Here is a 17781-nt window from a genome sequence, read left to right as displayed (position 1 = left end):
ATTTAGCAGATAATCCTGCATTTTGACTCTTTGTATTTGTAGAATAAACCACTGGCTATTTCTTGTCCTTTGCATGACCAGTGAAAACATTTCAATGGTAATTATTTCCCCCACTACGTTAATGTAAAAGTAACTGTGATAGAAAATGTTTAAAATCTTGATTTATTATGGACATTTAAGTCAACATAATAGCATGCCTTTCAAAGAAACAATGGACACTATTTCCAGGCACACAGACTGCATATTTTGTGAACTTCATTCAAACTCAGATAAAGTAAAACCACCTTACATCTAGTTATTGAAGATGAAAAGAATTTGAGGCTGTGGGAGTGATCACCTTGTTTAAATACTTGATAAGAGAAAGAATATAAAACTACAAAAATATGTATTTTTTAAAAAAAAATCACAGTTAGTGACATTATGTTTCTAAGAAGGAATTTTATTTTCAAATATCATTAGCTTCCAAATATCACCTTACATGGTTGTATTTCCTAGTCATTAAATGTTTATAGCAATGTGCTTGTGGTATCTGTCGCACTGATTTAAAAATACATTTTGGTCATTACTATCTCTTGCTGTTTGCCTGCAGTGAGCTCTCACATAATTAGGGCTGAATACACTGCACTTTTAAAATTAAACCAAGCCTCTGGGAAAGAATCATGGAAATAGATGGTTAAAGGACACCCAGGCAATTAACAAGCATGATAAAGTTAAAAATTGAAGATAGGAAAGTAGGTTAAGAGCTTCTCTCTCTCTTTCCAACATGATGTGTTAATACAGAAGGAACATAGATTTATTTTACATAGAAAAGGGATATAGAGGCAGTCCACATTTTAGTCAATAGGTAATCCCTTTGCTATTTTCTAATGGATTTTTCTACCTTTTAAGCACACAATTCCAAAATAATTCTTGACTTGATTGACTTTTACAACAAGCCTGAAAACTTTATGCTTTTTAGAATCATAACAGGGTAACAATAGACTAATAAAGATTTAAAGGTTAAAAATCTGAGATAATCTCAGCAAATAGTTCTTTTTAACAAAAAAAAATTACATGCAAAAGTGCTGACTACTTGTGATGGTTTGCAACAAAACTCTCAGAAATAAATAGTAAAAAAATTATAAAATGTAGCTAGTAATTAAATATTATAGAATTAATGCATCATGATTTTCTCTGGTGGCATATCATTTTGTACAATTTCCCTATTGGCATTCTTTCCCTCCATTAAAGTCAATCCTCATGTACCTGTCTTCTTTACTAGACAGAAAGTCTCTGAAAGACTGTTACTCTTTAGTTTCATTTTTTTTTATATCTAAAGCACCTAATACTCACTGAAAACATACTCAGCATTCAGTAAATACTTACTGAATGAGTGAATTCATGAGTACAATCCTATGTCTTTTAGATAAACCACTATTACTTATTTGTACTTATATATTAATCACTTAAGAGGATAATAGAAGCTGAAAGGAGAATGTAATATTTGTTAAATATTGGTTATGTGTCAAGCATCTTTCACATATTTTATTTTCACTACATCCTTAAGGCAACAGATAGCATTTTCCCAAATTTTACAGACTAGCTTCAAAGAGATTAAACACCTCCTCAAATCAAGTCAAAAGAGTTAAGGTTCTGACTTTTCGGAGCTTATGTCTGGGTCATTTTCCCACCATAAGGTTGCATTATCTTGTGTTGCCTTAACATTATTAGGGTTTTGCTGCAAACACAAATCAGATCTATAAGTAAAACAGAAAGATAAATAGGAATACTACATTTTTTTCATTATAGCCTGATCTTTCTTTTTGAAAATTAATGCCTCTTCTCCTTTTTTCCTTATTGTTATTGTAAAACAGATACAGAAAATAATGACTTATTATAATCAAACATCCTTGAAATCACCACCCAAAACAAGAGGGAGAACTTTATCACCACTCCCCCAGGAAGCCCTTCCATGTGTATGATCCCAATCACAACCCCCTCGTACCCTCTGAAATAACAGTTCTGCTGGCTTTCATAGTAATTGCTTCCTTGAATTTCTTAATATAGTTTCATCACAATTATGCATCCCTAAATTGCATAGTTTGGTCTGCCTCAAACCTCCACTTTCCCTTCCATCCCATTCTTGTCTTTACTATCTGTCTGCTGAAGAAACTGGGTGACAGGACCATCGATTCCCCAACACTGGATTTTGCTGATTACATGTACAAGTTCAGCATGTTCCTCTGACCTTTGTATTTCCCAAAGTTTGGCACCTGGACCCAGAGGTCATATGAGATTCAGATTCCATTCCATTAGCAAAACTACACGTGGTGTATGTTCTTTTAACAAGAACATGCAAAATCTAATTTTGCTCTTTTTTGTTATTAGTGGCCACTGATGCTCAACCTCTAGATGCATTAATTGAATGAGGATGGTAAAATGGCAGTTGTCTAATAATATCCTTACTTTTTCATCTATTAACTTTAACAATTTTATGAAGATACTCTTTTCCTCCTCTACTATTTGGTTACATATTGGTTCAGATAATATAGGAAAGCAGGATAAATGCTTGATTTCTTCCCTTTTATTTACCCAAATTTCGAGGTAAGGAATTAAGTCTCTATTAAGTTTCAGAGGTTAAGCATTTTTTGTATCATTATGAACTCAAACATCTGCTGAGTTTGAATCTGTTGAAATTCTCACCCTTTTTGAAGCTCATCTTGGCTTTTTCAAGTTGACTCCTGATTCTTTTTTATATTACCTTAGTAGTCTTTGATAATTCCCTTACTATCTGGTATGTCAAGTTGTTCCAGGCCCTTAATATGTACTTCCTGCCCCAGACCTGGGATCAGCCATCTTTTCTCTTGAAATTACTGCAGAGCTTTTGCTATTGGATTGTGTGAATCCCACCCCAGTTTTGGCTGTATCTCCAACAAATACCTGTTGGGTATGGGGGAGGTCTGCCTATTCTCTGGTTTATCAGATGACCTTGATTCTCATTACTTCCTTCTTTCAACCTATATAGAAGTTCAAAAAAAAAGGTCTTGCAAAAAAAAGGTCTTGTCCCAGTCTGTTTATTTTTTAGGTTCATGGGGATAATTTTGCTATAAATGTTATCCATGTGTTTTGTTTGTGCTATCTGCTCTATTTTTATGCACAAAAACTAAGCTACCACTATCTTCTAAGACTCAAGTTTCCTTTCATTTTAAAAATTATGTCAACTTCAGTTTTCTCGTATCAAGATCTATGGTATCCTTTCCATTAACATTACACAGGGATCAATTTAACAGTGCTGTTCAGAAAATTTTGCATTGGATTTTTTTTAAGTTTGATGAACACAGTAAAAGAACCTACTTACCACAGAGCCAAAGTTCAAAATTAATCCTCTTTTAAAACACAGACTCAATATTTTATTAATTATACCTATAGAGACAGTTCTAATTTCCAATCCTTGCACAACAGGACTTGACATGTGTACTCTTATACAAAGGCAAAAAAACTGGGTAAAAGAAAAAAATAAAAACATGATACATAAAAAAAAAAGTAGTGTCATTCTTAATGTCATTGCCCAAAGAGATACATTTTCAGCTCTATTTTGATGAAAATAGCATTGATTCCAAAGGCAATGACATTTAAATAGCATTTATGGGGCTGTAAAACAAGAGTCATCCCAAAATATCCACAAAATATATTCGCAATTTTTTAAACTACATAAAAACACACATTACAATAAACAGAATTAATGCAAGTATGGATGCATATTATTTTAAATAGCTTCAACCTTTATTTCTCAGTATATGTTTCTGTGTGTTAGGTTGGGCTATCTGCACTACATTAAAGTATTTCTTTCTTTTTTTTTTTTTTTTTTGTAGGAAATGTAGGGAAAAGACCAGCTCGTTGTTGAAAATTGTGTATAAAAACTAGGATTGAGCGTAATGTTGCTAAAATTTCTTCATTCACTCATATTCATCGAATGCCTACTTTGTGCCATACGTGAATCTAGCCTTAGAAATACAGTACTTTAGGGGCGCCTGGGTGGCGCAGTCGGTTAAGCGTCCGACTTCAGCCAGGTCACGATCTTGCGGTCCGTGAGTTCGAGCCCCGCATCGGGCTCTGGGCTGATGGCTCAGAGCCTGGAGCTTGTTTCCGATTCTGTGTCTCCCTCTCTCTCTGCCCCTCGCCCGTTCATGCTTTGTCTCTCTCTGTCCCAAAATAAATAAACGTTGAAAAAAAATTTTTTTTAAAAATGTTTAAAAAAAGAAATACAGTACTTTATATTAGGGTTTATATTTAAGCCCCTAAGTGAGGCTTAATTATAGATTAGGAAAGATAATAATCAAATTAGAGAAACACAAAATTTAGTATAATAAATCGCAATAACTTCTATGAAGAAAAGACAGGGCAGAGATATGGGGAATAACTGATAAGCAGGGGTTTCAGACTGGGTTGAAATTTTACTCAGGTTGTATCTGTTTGTATCTTTCTCCCTAAGTATTGTAGGGATCATCCTATTTGCAAAACATGTCACAATTTTTCTGCCAGATAATTTACTAGTCTATACATTTTCAAGAACTCTTTATAAGGGTCAAATAGACCTTCAGAAAGCCTGCAACAATTTACACAGTCTCTAGAGTATTATGTTGGGAAGCTCTGCCCGTGGCAACAGGATTAAATAATTCACTAATACTTTTCTAGGTATTCTGATTTCAGTTGTTTTTATCTTTTGTAAGTTTAAAATTATTTGGATTTCATTTTACCGAAAACTGAGGAGAATGGATTTTACTCAACTGTTTTAGTTGATTAATACTACTTATCGTATCATTTATCCTTTAATATATGGATTTGAATTTTTTTTCAAATATCAAATTCAGGTAGATTATATTTTTGGCTCTTATAGCTGGTGATTCTTTTTATATTATATATCCTCAATCATGGTTGTTAATATGTAGAAAACTTACTGATATATTTTAAAATATTTATCTTACAATCAGCCACCCTATGAACTTTACAGTTAGCTTGATCATCTCTCAGTTGATTCGATCAGATGTTTTGTTTTGTTTTGTTTTTTAGTTTATTTATTTCTTTTGAGAGAGAGTGAGTGAGTGAGGGGAGGGGCAGAGAGACAGGGAGAGAGAGATTCCCAAGCCGGTTCTGCTTTGTCAGTGCAGAGCCTGACATGCGACTCAAACCTGTGAACCATGAGATCATGACCTGAGCTGAAACAAAAAGTTGGACGCTTAACTGACTGAGCCACCCAGGCATCCCTCAATCAGCTTTTCAAAGCAGGTAAACATCATCTACAAAAAATCATCTAGTGTCCTCTCATCCCAACTGTTTCTCGCTATCACTTTGTGCACTGACTTTATTGCGCTGACTGACCCATCAAGAACAAACATCTATTCAGTCCCTGCTGACCACGTATGTAGCCTCAGAACTAAGCTGTTTGGTTGACAGGGAATTCTCTGCCCCTTGAGACAAATCTTCCTAGCCTCAGTTCTAATTCTTCAATGGCTTGTCCAAACGAAACTCTGTCTCTAGCTATCTTCTACCCATTGTTTTTAGTATCATATTTCTGTGTAAAAATATTAGATAGTTCAGGAAGTCTTAAGCTGGAGGCCAAAAATAAATGTGCTTGCAGGGAACCACAAACCTCTTGAAACCACAGATAAAATTTTGTGAATATATGCACTTTTCTAGGACAGAGGATCCACAGCTTTCATTTGATTCTTAAAGTATTCTATGAGCCTGACAACCTGACAGTCACTAATGGACAGGCATGAATGATTAGCTTAACCAATAATTACAGCTTACAGAATCCCTGGGTTATATTGTTCAGTACAGATACAACCATAACTAGGCAGTTTCAGCATGTACCTCTGCCGTTTTATAAACCAAAAAAATACATCTGAATCCAAGACTGTCTCTAATCTTTTTTTTTTTTTTTAATTTTTTTTTTCAACGTTTATTTATTTTTGGGACAGAGAGAGACAGAGCACGAACGGGGGAGGGGCAGAGAGAGAAGGAGACACAGAATGGGAAACAGGCTCCAGGCTCTGAGCCATCAGCCCAGAGCCTGACGCGGGGCTCGAACTCACAGACCGCGAGATCGTGACCTGGCTGAAGTCGGACGCTTAACCGACTGTGCCACCCAGGCGCCCAAGACTGTCTCTAATCTTCAACCTAATTCACTTACATGATTATTCAAAACAAATACCCAGTTTATTGCTCAGAACAAATAACCTTTCTAAAAATAATCATTTAAATAATGAATAACTTCTCTATAGAAAAAATAAGGAGTACTCATTTTCCCTGTAAGTACCACCAATATAACACTCAACATTCATATTCTCAGCTCCTACTCACATCTCTCAACTAAGATTGCATAATTTTTAATAAGGTATATTATCTTTAAAAAAACAAGGCTAACACATTCTGCAAGGGTAATAAGTGACATCTGCTCAAAAATGATGTAAAAAAAGACATTAAAATCATCCTTTTAAATTTGCAATCTTTCTTATATTTCCAAATAACCATTTTTCATAGACTATTAAATTTGACAATAAAAAAATGAAAGAGTTTAGCAAGTTATGAATCATTTTATTTGGCTCCTATATAACGTTTAACTGATTTGAAATAAGATACCAAATGGTTTAACTATGCCATTTCCTAACGAAAATAAAGATTAACAGGAAGGAGTACATGCAACTCAATGCCGTTAGAATTTTCCCTAAAAGCTATTCTAAATGTTCAGTACGATAGCATTCTATACCAACTTTGAAGATAATAATGGTGTATCTGCAAAGTTTTACAGATAGAGGATGCATTAGAAGTTTTCCAGTGCTAATTGCCTCATGAGTGAAGCTATTTCATATAGCACACACAAAACCTACCATTGTACATCAGGGTTTCTGCCGCCGAGACTTAACAAGATAAAAAGAAATCAGAACAGCCTAATGCTTCTATGGCCCTGTCTTCACAGACACATTTGCTTTAAAGAATTCTGAAGATTGTCAAGTATGTGCGAAGAGAGTATTTTCTTTTCTCAAATAGTTCACACTCCTTAATTCCGTTTCAAATTTACTTTCATGATAATAGCTAACAATTACATAGCATTAAGTGCAGAGCATAATTTCTAAGCACCGTGTATCTAGACGCTATAAAAATATTTATAATATCAACATAAAATATGTATCGCTCCAACAACCTGATAAGATACATATGTTATTTTCCTCATTTTATAATTGAAAAAAACTAAAACCCAGAATTTTGGAGACTGCTACAGTATCATTTAGCTTACAGTATTTTTCCCACTTCTTGATATGTAAATTTCTCTTTGAACAATTTTTGTATTGTCTTCTGACCCAGCTTCTGTGTGGAGACCCTTTGTGGGGTCTTCTCCTTCCCTGATGCTGAGCATTCTGTGAGTTTCTCAGAAAAGACATTTCACTTCCTGCTATCTGGAAACTTTTGTTTAAAATGTCCCTGTTAATTCCATATGTCCCTTTTCACACTTGTTCTCATTTTGAAACTGTTTTTTATAGATTTTGACCTGATGAGTTATCCTTTATTTTATTCATTACATGTTCTGTTCTTTCTTATTTTTGCCCTAATTCTGAGAGGTTTCCTAGACTTCATGTGCCAACTTCTTACATGTGAGCACTTTTTGAAAAAAATTTTTCCGGATACTCTTTTCACAGCATATTATTCTTGTTGTCTTACATAAAATATCTTCCTGAAGACATAATTTATAGACTATTTTTAATAATGTAATTTCCCTTAACCCCAAATGCCTCTCTGTTCTCTGGACTTTCTTTTGCTCTTTGACTTAGTCTCTCTCTTTTATGATGGAGACTTTTCTCAGAAGACTCATAATGTTTTGCTTAGATATCATATTAGATGATAGAATACCAACATATAATTACAGTCTCTATGTACATATGTAAGGCTTTTTGAAAAATCGTTAGATAATGAACAAGAATTTTTACTGGAAGATCTTGAAATGTCTCCCATTGGATATAGTTTTCTTGTGTCCTGCTTGGGGAGAATTGGCCTGACTCCAAACATTATAATGTTAAGACTGAAAGTTCTGTATTCACTAGGAAGTGAATTTCAGCCTGGCTTTCCTGGAAACTGCTTCTTAACTGGTACCTCATGTCCTAAGCACCTCTGGGGCTCAGTGGTGAAGAATCATGGAAGTAAAATATAATTTCTCCATTAGCTTTCGTATTTTCCAAAATGTTTTTGAGATCTCTTGTTCTCTGTTTTCTCCTCTTTCTTCTATTTATCTATCTATCTGTGTGTCTTCTCATATTATTTTGGAATGGTTTCAAGAGGTAGGAAGAATAAATGATTAGGTTTAATCCATAATGTTTCCTTGCAGGTTAGGAGAATTACTTATACTAGCAGCCTTGCTTCCTTTTAGGTTGGAGTGACAGAATTAAGATTCAGAAGAGCTGAATTCCTGGCCCAGTTCTTACTATCTATGTCACCATGTTCATGCTACTTAATGTTCCTGCAGTTTCATTTAGTCATCTGCACGCTGGGCAGGGAAATGTAATGGTTGTGACATGTCCTTGCAGGTGGCAGTGGAGAGTGCATGCTAGGTGTTGCTTTAGGGAAAGGAAGAGCTTTCTTTATCTGGATTTACTAATTGTAAGATTAAATGTGTGCACATCCTGGTTGCAGACTAATTAGTTGTCTATTCATTCAATAACATTTGTTAAAAGTCTGTATGCTGACCCAGTGATTTCAATTCTAAGATAAATGAACATACATCTCCTCACAAGAAACTGTACAAGAATGTTCACATCAGCAGTATTCACAGTGGCTGAAAGGTAGAAACAATGCAGATGTGCATCAACTGATGAATGGATAAACATCTGGTATAGCCATACAACAGAACAGTCTTCCGCAAAAGAGAAAGTGCTGAAACATGCTACAGCATGGATGAGACTTGAAAATATGCTAAGTGAAAGAAGCCAATAACAAAAGACTACACATTATATCATCTCATTGATATGAAATGTCCAGAAAAAAACAATCTCTGGAGGCAGAAAGTAGATTGCTGACTGCTTACAGCAATGGGGGCAGGAAGGAAGGGGAGAGAGAAATGAGTGCTAATAGGTAGGGGTTCCTACTTGGAGTGATACAATTTTCTAAAATTGGTTTGGGTAATGGCTGTACAACTCTGTGAACATACTAGAAAAAATTCAATCATATACTTTAAATGAGTGAATTATACTGTAACTGAATTATAGCTCAAAAAGCTGTTAAAAATAAAGCATCTGAGAAAATTGAAGCAGGAAAACAATCTCTTATGTGTACTTTAATGGCATTAGAAATACAAAATTGAGTAATATAGATGAGGTCATGGAATTTAAATTCTAGTGGAGGGACATAAATAAAATAAATGTAACTATAAATTCCAATGAAAGAAGAGACCCAGATAGAAAACTAAATGGGGGGGGGGGGTGAAAGCTGAGGGTGATCATAATGATTAAATGAAAATCCAAATGACAAGGAGAAACTAGGTGTGATGCAAAATGACAGAAAGTAAAAAGAGAATTTTAGACATCAAAACCTCTGTGGTGGGGAGAACTCAGCTTACTGTAGGGGCTGAAAATTTACCCAGGTGTCCAGAAAATAGTGAGGGAGTAAGTTGTGGGTGAGGAGGTTGCATAGATAAACTGAAACTATTCAAGATCTTGTAGCTCATCTTGTAGCTCAAATGTACTGTAAGAGAAATGGGAAGCCTCTAAAGGGTTTTAAGCAGCATATATTATTAGACATTAAGTAATATTATTTGCTTTTCAAGATCACTCTTGCTACTCTATGACAAATATAGTTTTGACTTTCTGTCCTAAAACTACTTGTGCACATCTAAACAGAAATCTCAGCAACACTGATAAACCTATGTCACTCACAATTTTAAAAAGTGCCTCTGGGTGCCTAGGTGGCTCAGTCAGAGGAGCATCTGACTCTTGATCTCCACTAAGGTCATGATTTCACAGTTCGTGGGATCGAATCCTGTATCGGGCTCTGCGCTGACAGCACAGAGCCTGCTTGAAATTCTCTCTCTCTCTCTCTCTGCCCTTCCCCCGCTCACATGCTCGCTTGCTCCTCTCTCTCGCTCTCAAAATAAATAAACATTTTTGTTTAAAAAAAAGTGTCTCAACCAGTGGCAATGTTAATTGGTAAAGTCAATATGTATAGAATCTCTAAAATGTTCACAGTCAGTAATTCCATTCCCTGGACTGTCCAAAATATAATGAAGAGTAATATATAAAGATGTTCACTGCAGCACTATTTAACCTGAAAGCACAAAATCTGTAAATAGTTGCTAATTCTGTATATGTGTAATTAGCCTGACTTCTTTAGAATTGTAGCTAATGTCTTAAAAATAAAAACAGGTCTACATAAATAAGATGGTCCAATTATAAATCCAGGACATGTATAATTTTGCTACTTTGCTTTAACCAAGTGGTCAGTTACTATGTGAAATGGCTGAAGATTATTATGGGGAAATTAACTATTAAACTTGAAAAGGGCCATGACATCCATTTTTGTCACTCAAACTTGGGTGAAAGTGTCAAACATTCAACTAAAAAATAATCAACATCGGGGCGCCTGGGTGGCTCAGTCAGTTAAGCATCCAACTTTGGCTCAGGTCACGATCTCACGGTCCATGAGTTCGAGCCCCACGTCGGGCTCTGGGCTGATGGCTCAGAGCCTGGACCCTGCTTCCGATTCTGTGTCTCCTTCTCTCTCTGCCCCTCCCCCATTCATGCTCTGTCTCTCTCTGTCTCAAAAATAAATAAAAACGTTAAAAAAATTAAAAAAAAATTATCAACATCAATATATATGCTGTGTGCATATAATCGTGTACAGAGGTCCCTTGAATAGTTTCATTCCACATGCACAACGCACATACACACACACACACACACACACACACACACACACACACATCACAGAGAATTAATAGCATCAGAATGGTTTCTTTTGCAATAACACAGATAATACCAGGATGCACCAGGGAGCATCACCATATTCCCTTGATTTTTTTTTTTTTTGAAAAAAAATAATGGTAAGTTGTGTATCAAGATGCCTTCACAAAGAAATTTATTTGTAGAAGAAAAGTATTCAGTCTAAGTAAAAACAGTCTTTTTTCCTAGTATATGCAGATTTTTTCTTCATTATCACCACCTCTGCTGCCTAACTCATAGTTTGTTACTTCTTTGTACAAAATGATAAAACGAAAATTTTTCACAGACTCTGAAAATGTTCAGCACTCTTCATTGTGGTGCTATGGTTTGCCAAAATTTGTATTTTAATTATAAGAAACTATATTTGAAAGTCCTTACCCTTAACCCATTACTTACTTGTCTCTAAGTAATGAAGTGAATTATCTGCTAAAGAAAAGAATTACACTTAGAATGGCAAAATGTTCACATAAGCATCACATCAGATATATTTTGCCTGCCTCTTACTCACTTTGGGATATAGGTTCATTGAATAATGAATAATGCAGAATTACAAATACTTAATTGTATTGCTTAAATTGCTTTTTGGTGTTGGTGTTGCTTCAGTTTGTGGTTTTTGACCAAGTAGATATAGCTTAATTAGATTTTGTTAAATAAGCTTTTGATAATGAGTAATGTATTATTCTAATGCATTTAAAATTCTTGCATTACTCATCAACATTCAAGTTCATAAATACAAGTCAACATAATTAAATGTGAATTGGTAAAAATGCATCTGCCCAAAGATTCTCAATTTATAATAAGTCCCAAAAGTAGGTTTAAAGGGAAAGTTGCTCAGAAAAATATGCAAAACATCTTGTAACATTTTAATAGTATAATGTCACACTAATATCTATCAAATGCAATTAAATAGTGAAACATCAAATAAAATTTAAAGTTTTGCAACTTAAATGGATACTAAGAAAAAGTAATGGAATAAATTCATACTTCCAAATCATTTCACTTTAATTGGGCCTAACAGTTGGTAGAGGCACTAGGAAAAACTTAATTGAATTTATAAGATATAAAAAGTTTCAGGGGCGCCTGGGTGGCGCAGTCAGTTAAGCGTCCGACTTCAGCCAGGTCACGATCTCGCGGTCCGTGAGTTCGAGCCCCGTGTCGGGCTCTGGGCTGATGGCTCAGAGCCTGGAGCCTGTTTCCGACTCTGTGTCTCCCTCTCTCTCTGCCCCTCCCCCGTTCATGCTCTGTCTCTCTCTGTCCCAAAAATAAATAAACGTTGAAAAAAAAATTAAAAAAAAAAAGATATAAAAAGTTTCACCCAACAGAGAAAATAAATAAATTCTTATGGTTAATTTTGGCTGTGTTGATATGGAAAACAAATAAAAGGAGCATTGCTGGGAGCGTACAGATTGCATTTAGCACAAAGATAACATAACAGTAGGCTAATTAGTCCTTAAACCCCAGAAGGTTGAATTGTTTTTTCCTGAGAAGCTCCTAGAAACAAAGGCCTGTCTCTGACTTACTGTGTAATATGGGCGAAGCCTCCCTTCACTAATGAACATATCAGTGACCTCTGACATCACTATTATTGTGGCTGCAACACGAAGCAGAGATGGAAGGCCAGAAATGGCAATAGCTTCAGGAAGTGACTCCCATCTCTAGGGTCCTTGTGTACTTACGACACAATAAGCTTTTCGTACAGTTGTTCATACTAATTAATGAAAAGTAGTGGAAGAAATAACAAGCCAAGATATAAAATCTCCTCCCTTACCAGAGGCAAGATGTTGGCCGACAATATATATGAAATGGGAACATTATCTATAAAAGAGCCCTATATATAAGTGTGACCCAGGAAAATAATGTCAGAATCCCTGAAATGGCAAATAGTCTGGGGATAAATTCTTCCAAGGTAAATTACTCAGATAATAAAAACCATCCAGAAAAGTCCTCTATTCCTTCAATCCATTTGAATGATTATGTCATAACTATAGATTAGCTGTGAAAGCACAATGCTAGGCGAGAGTCACCTTTTTATTAAATAAATAAAAAATAAAATTTTAGCTAATAAATATATAATCACTGTTAGTAATCTCAAGAAAAATCACATTTAACCTCCTAATTAGATATTTCTTTTTGTGTGTGTGGTACACATGAAACTCAGCAAGACTGAGACTGTGTCCTTACTACACAAAGACCAGTATAATTTTACTTTTTTCTTTTTGGTTTTTTTAAGCTTATTTATTTATTTTGAGAGCAAGAGAGAAAGAGAGAGAAGATGCATGTACAAGTGGGGGAGGGGCAGAGAGAGGGGGAAGAGAGAATTTTTTTTAAAGATAATTTATTGTCAAATTGGCTCCCATACAACACCAAGTGCTCATCCCAATAAGTGCCCTCTTCAATGCCCATCACCCACTTTCCCCTCTCCCCCACCCCCCATCAACCCTCAGTTTGTTCTCTGTATTTTAAGAGTCTCTTATGGTGGAAGAGAGAATTTCAAGCAGGCTCCACACTGTCAGCACAGAGCCTGATGCAGGGCTCAAAATCACAAATGGCGAGATCATGACCTGAGCCAAGATCAAGAGTCGGCCGCCACTTAACTGATTAAGTCAGCCAGGTGCTCCTACTTTTACTTTTTAAGTAACTATATTTTCCCTAGTTTGGATGATTACATACCATGGTATAGACAAAAACATAAGATTTTTTTTTTTTTTACTAAACTCTCTAGCTCCCACCCAGTTATTTCTAAAAACAAACAAACAAAGAAAAAAAAAACAAGTCTTACAAGACTAAAATCAAAGGCTATGTTCCTTCTGGAGGCTCTAGGGGAGAATCCACTCCTTGCTGTTTCCAGCTTTTAGACACTGAATGCACTCTTTGACTCCTGGGACATCACTGTGATCTCTGCTTCCATCATCACATCTCCCTTTCTGCCACCTGGTTATTTCTAACAGTTTTGGTAGTATTTGACTCTTCTTTAGTCCCTGAAGGCTTCTAACATCATCCTCTCCTGAGAAAGAAGGGAAATACAGAGCCTCTGCCCTACTTACACCGGAGATAGGAGAAAACTACGTGCCAGACACAGCAATAGCTCTCTTGGGCAGGTGAGAGAAGCACCTAGTTAGCTCTGCGGGAGTCTCAGTGGGAGCAAAGCCCAGGAAGTGGAAAAGGCCTTGGCTCAGAAGTCATCCTAAAAAGGGACACTGGATCACCAGCACAGTGGTAAAGTCCTGACCTACCCCAGAGTGGCAGACTCCCCTACATTCAGCAGGATGGGACTGACCAAAGAGCAGAATGAGTAAACTTTCTTGGCCATGCAAAAGCTTATGAAAGTATCAAGTTAAAAAAGAAAAAAAAAACTTTATTTCAGTATCTCCCACCCCTCCATGGAAACTGATTCTTAAGTGTCACTTTCTCAGTCGCTGAATTATTACTGAACATCAGTTTGGCATTGTAGGAATCATAGCGAAGCCCTGCCCTTAAAGTGTCTTCTTCAGGAAAGAGCCTGAGGTGAACAGATCATAACCATAACATTTCTACTATGTTAGAGATTTTTCCCATATTTCTTGTCCTTTAGGAAAAAAAGTACTGCCAGAGTTTTGTCTTTCTTATTTCTGCTTTTTCCGTTACATTATCCTGACATGTTATATAGGTTTTGAGAAATCTTATTGATATCATATAAAAGTGTTAATGAAATAATAATAAGATTTAAATGTCTTGACATAGGCAAATAAGTATTTACATCATTACTTCCTTAGTTTTTTGTTTTGGAAAAACATATATTGTAATTGCGAGTTTTAAAATCTATCTTTTTCAGATACCTTCCAGTTAGAAACCTAAACCTAGTAATTGTTTAATTTGTGTCTGACATTTCCTTTCGTCCAGTTATGCAAGAGAAAATCCAGTATTGCAAACTACTCCACACTGGATTTTGTTTAGAGTATTACCTCACTTTTTAATCATTTCTCATTTATTTGAAGTGCATGGTAAAAGTTAACCATCATCTGATCTCAATTTACTTCTTAGTCACTTTTTTTGTTGTTTGATATTTGTCTCAGATGATTCACTTGAGAAAATGTGGAGAATCTTTAATTTCATGAATTTCATTCATTCAAAAGATTCTGGCACACTATTCCAATTCCTGAAAGGTGGCCCTATGTTTTTATTCAGTAGGAGGTAAAAGTTTAATTATGTACCATGTGCCACATTTTGAAAAGTGTAGTCTCTTTTTACATTGTTCAAGAAATAAAAGTAAAAGTAATCAAAAGGGATCACTCAATTGAGGTAAAATAAATAAAGTGTAGCATTTTATTTGCATGTGAACAGTGAACCACATATATTACTGGAAACGCCATGCTTACTTTTGTTATTAAGGCTGAAGCCTGTTTCCTTGTAAAGTTTTTCTCATGAAAGAAAAAAAAAAGGGTACTAGGTTGCAACATATTTCCACTGAGGATTGAGGGAGAGAGAGTTTTCTACATTTGATTCTAACCTTTAAAATTTTAAAGAACATGACAGTCTAATGTGCCTTAAAACAAGGTCATTTATAAGTCTGCTTATCTTCCCGAGGGAGGAAACGTGGCAGTTTATTTAGATCCTTTTCAACGTAAACATTCTTACAATCCAACTCTTAATTTGCTATAGACTATAAATGTCATTACATTCTATAAGTCCTCCTTTGGACTTTGTTACATGTTTTCGTAAATAAGAACCTTAAAATGATACACTTCCTAAAAGCCATTCACTCTATGCATAAATAATAGACGCTACTGATTTCTGAGACAATATATAAAATTCAAAGAAGGTGAAGACGTTCACTCCCAGGCTTAGTGCGGCAGGAGTTTGGGTTTTCCAAAGCTAATGTCATTCAGAACTGTGGACAGCTCCTGCGGAGGCATGGAGTCGATGGCAATTTCCCTTAAACATAACTCAAAGTAATGCTGCTTTTTATCGCTATCTTTGATTGCTGTTTAATAGACGCCTATTAAATCGGCTTAATTTGCACATATACTCTTTTTCACTGACTCTTTTTCTTTTTGGAATGAATTCACTTATAAAGAAAGAAAGAAAGAAAGAAAGAAAGAAAGAAAGAAAAGAAAAGAAAAGAAAAGAAAAGAAAAGAAAAGAAAAGAAAAGGCAAGGCAAGCCACCCTGAGTTTTAGAATTTAAATGGAAAACCCAACCTTATTCGGAAGCTGCAGCGTGTGCGCACGTTAATAAGAGGATCTACTTCACGACCTTCATTTGATAATCTCTAAACATGCTTATAACCGAATACATATTTGGGCGACAAATAAGATCGGGAAACGTCTTAATTTTAATTCTCCGAAGCAGTTTCCCTGGCGGACAGCTCTCCTCCTGCCCTAGTTCCCGGGCTGGGAAATGGGAAAGAGATTTCCGAAACAGACTTGTAGTCAAGGTCAAGAAAGGGTGTCTCTCAGTCTCAGGGAGGGGGCTCGGGAAACGCCCCCTGTCTGTTTCTGGAACTCGAAGCTTCCTGCCACGCTGCTGCCCAAGCTGGCAGCGCCTGCCCGGCTGAAATCTCAAGTCAGGGACTATCCAAGCGCAAATTGCCCTTCCTGAGCCTGCCAGCCACTATTCTGAAGAAATGCATTGAGGATGCCCAGTGCCTATAAGCAGATGAAAAACAGATTAACATTCCCCAGGGGTGAGAGCGGCTGGAACAGCTAGGACTTGTGAGTCACTGTCTCCGCTTGCCCCATCCTCTCCTCAAACCCAGGAGCGCCTTCTTCCCCTTTGGGAAAGGCGGGGGGCAGCGCGAGGATGGGTGTCACCCCAAAGACGACTTTCTGGCCGCTTCCTTACACTCTCAGCTCCGAAGTAAAAGTTTTTTTGTTTTTTGGTTTTTTGTTTCGTTGTTGTTGTTGTCGTTTTTTGGCACAACTTAGCATCCTCCCATCTGGAGGGGGGGTCACATCTTCCCCGATGTATCCCCAAAGTTCACAAGGCAAAGGAGGCGAAACCTCCCAGGGATTCCCGGGCAACAGGAGCTCCTCATCCCACCCCCTCCTCGGCGGAAACTATTGAAGAGTGGAGCCCGAGCAGCCGGAGTGGAAGCCGCCGGCAGCGCCACCCCCCTCCCGCCCCGCAACCCCTCCCTCCGAGTCCCCGGGCGCCCCCTCCCAGGTGCGGGGACGCGTGTTGGAGGGCGCGCCCGGAAGGGAGGGTGGGGCGGCGGCAGGGAGTCCTCACCTGAAATCGCTGTAAGGGTGGATAATCCAGAAGCCTGCAGTTTTAACCCTTTCCTGCTCCTTTTCCACCGCCTTCTGGCTCCCAAACATGCGGAGGGAGAATTTGTTGACCCCGGGCTGCAGCATGGAGGTGAACTGCCTCTGCATGAAGCCGTACTGCCGCCGGGGGCCCTCGGCGTCCTCGAAGCCCCCGGCCGACTCCTCGCCGCCGCCGCCGCCGCCGTCCACCTTGAAGCACACCGAGTTGCCGTGCTCCTTCGCGCCGGCCCCGCCGCCCCCCGGCGGGGTGCCCAGGCGCTTGTCGGCCGCGGCCGACCCCGCGCCCGTCGCGGGCGCCTTGGCGGGGAAGACGCTGTTGCCATCGTCCCGGCTGTTGGACGAGGAGTTGGGTTTGCCGCCTCCTTCCATGCCCGGGGGACACGGCCGGCGACGGCGCGGGCTCCAGACCCGCCGGCCGCCCGGCGCCGGGGGCACGAAGCCGAGGGGGCAGGGGCCCGAGCTGGCTGCCGGCGAGCCCGGCTGCCCGTCGCGGCGGCGGCGGCGGCGGCGGCGGCTTCTGCTTCCCGCCCGCGCCGCTGCTCCCTGCGCGCCTCGCTCCCGCCGCCGCCGCT

At 37.9% G+C, this 17781-nt stretch overlaps 1 protein-coding gene across 1 annotated transcript in view; it reads right to left on the bottom strand.

Moving 5' to 3' along the window:
- Window positions 1-17578, bottom strand: part of HCN1 (hyperpolarization activated cyclic nucleotide gated potassium channel 1) — a 386678-nt gene extending 369100 nt beyond the window's left edge. The window contains exon 1 of the mRNA XM_047073732.1: window positions 17172-17578. Coding sequence (XP_046929688.1) covers window positions 17172-17578 — 407 coding nt within the window. The remainder of the gene's footprint in view (window positions 1-17171) is intronic.
- Window positions 17579-17781: the final 203 nt, after the last annotated feature.

Source organism: Lynx rufus, unplaced genomic scaffold (genome assembly GCF_022079265.1).
Source record: "Lynx rufus isolate CCGP_SWC_20201006 ecotype Redwood Valley unplaced genomic scaffold, mLynRuf1.p SCAF_1, whole genome shotgun sequence".
Classification (NCBI taxonomy): Eukaryota; Metazoa; Chordata; class Mammalia; order Carnivora; family Felidae; genus Lynx; species Lynx rufus.
The sequence above is the reverse complement of the archived record's forward strand: the minus strand, read 5'-3'. Positions and strand labels throughout refer to the sequence as shown.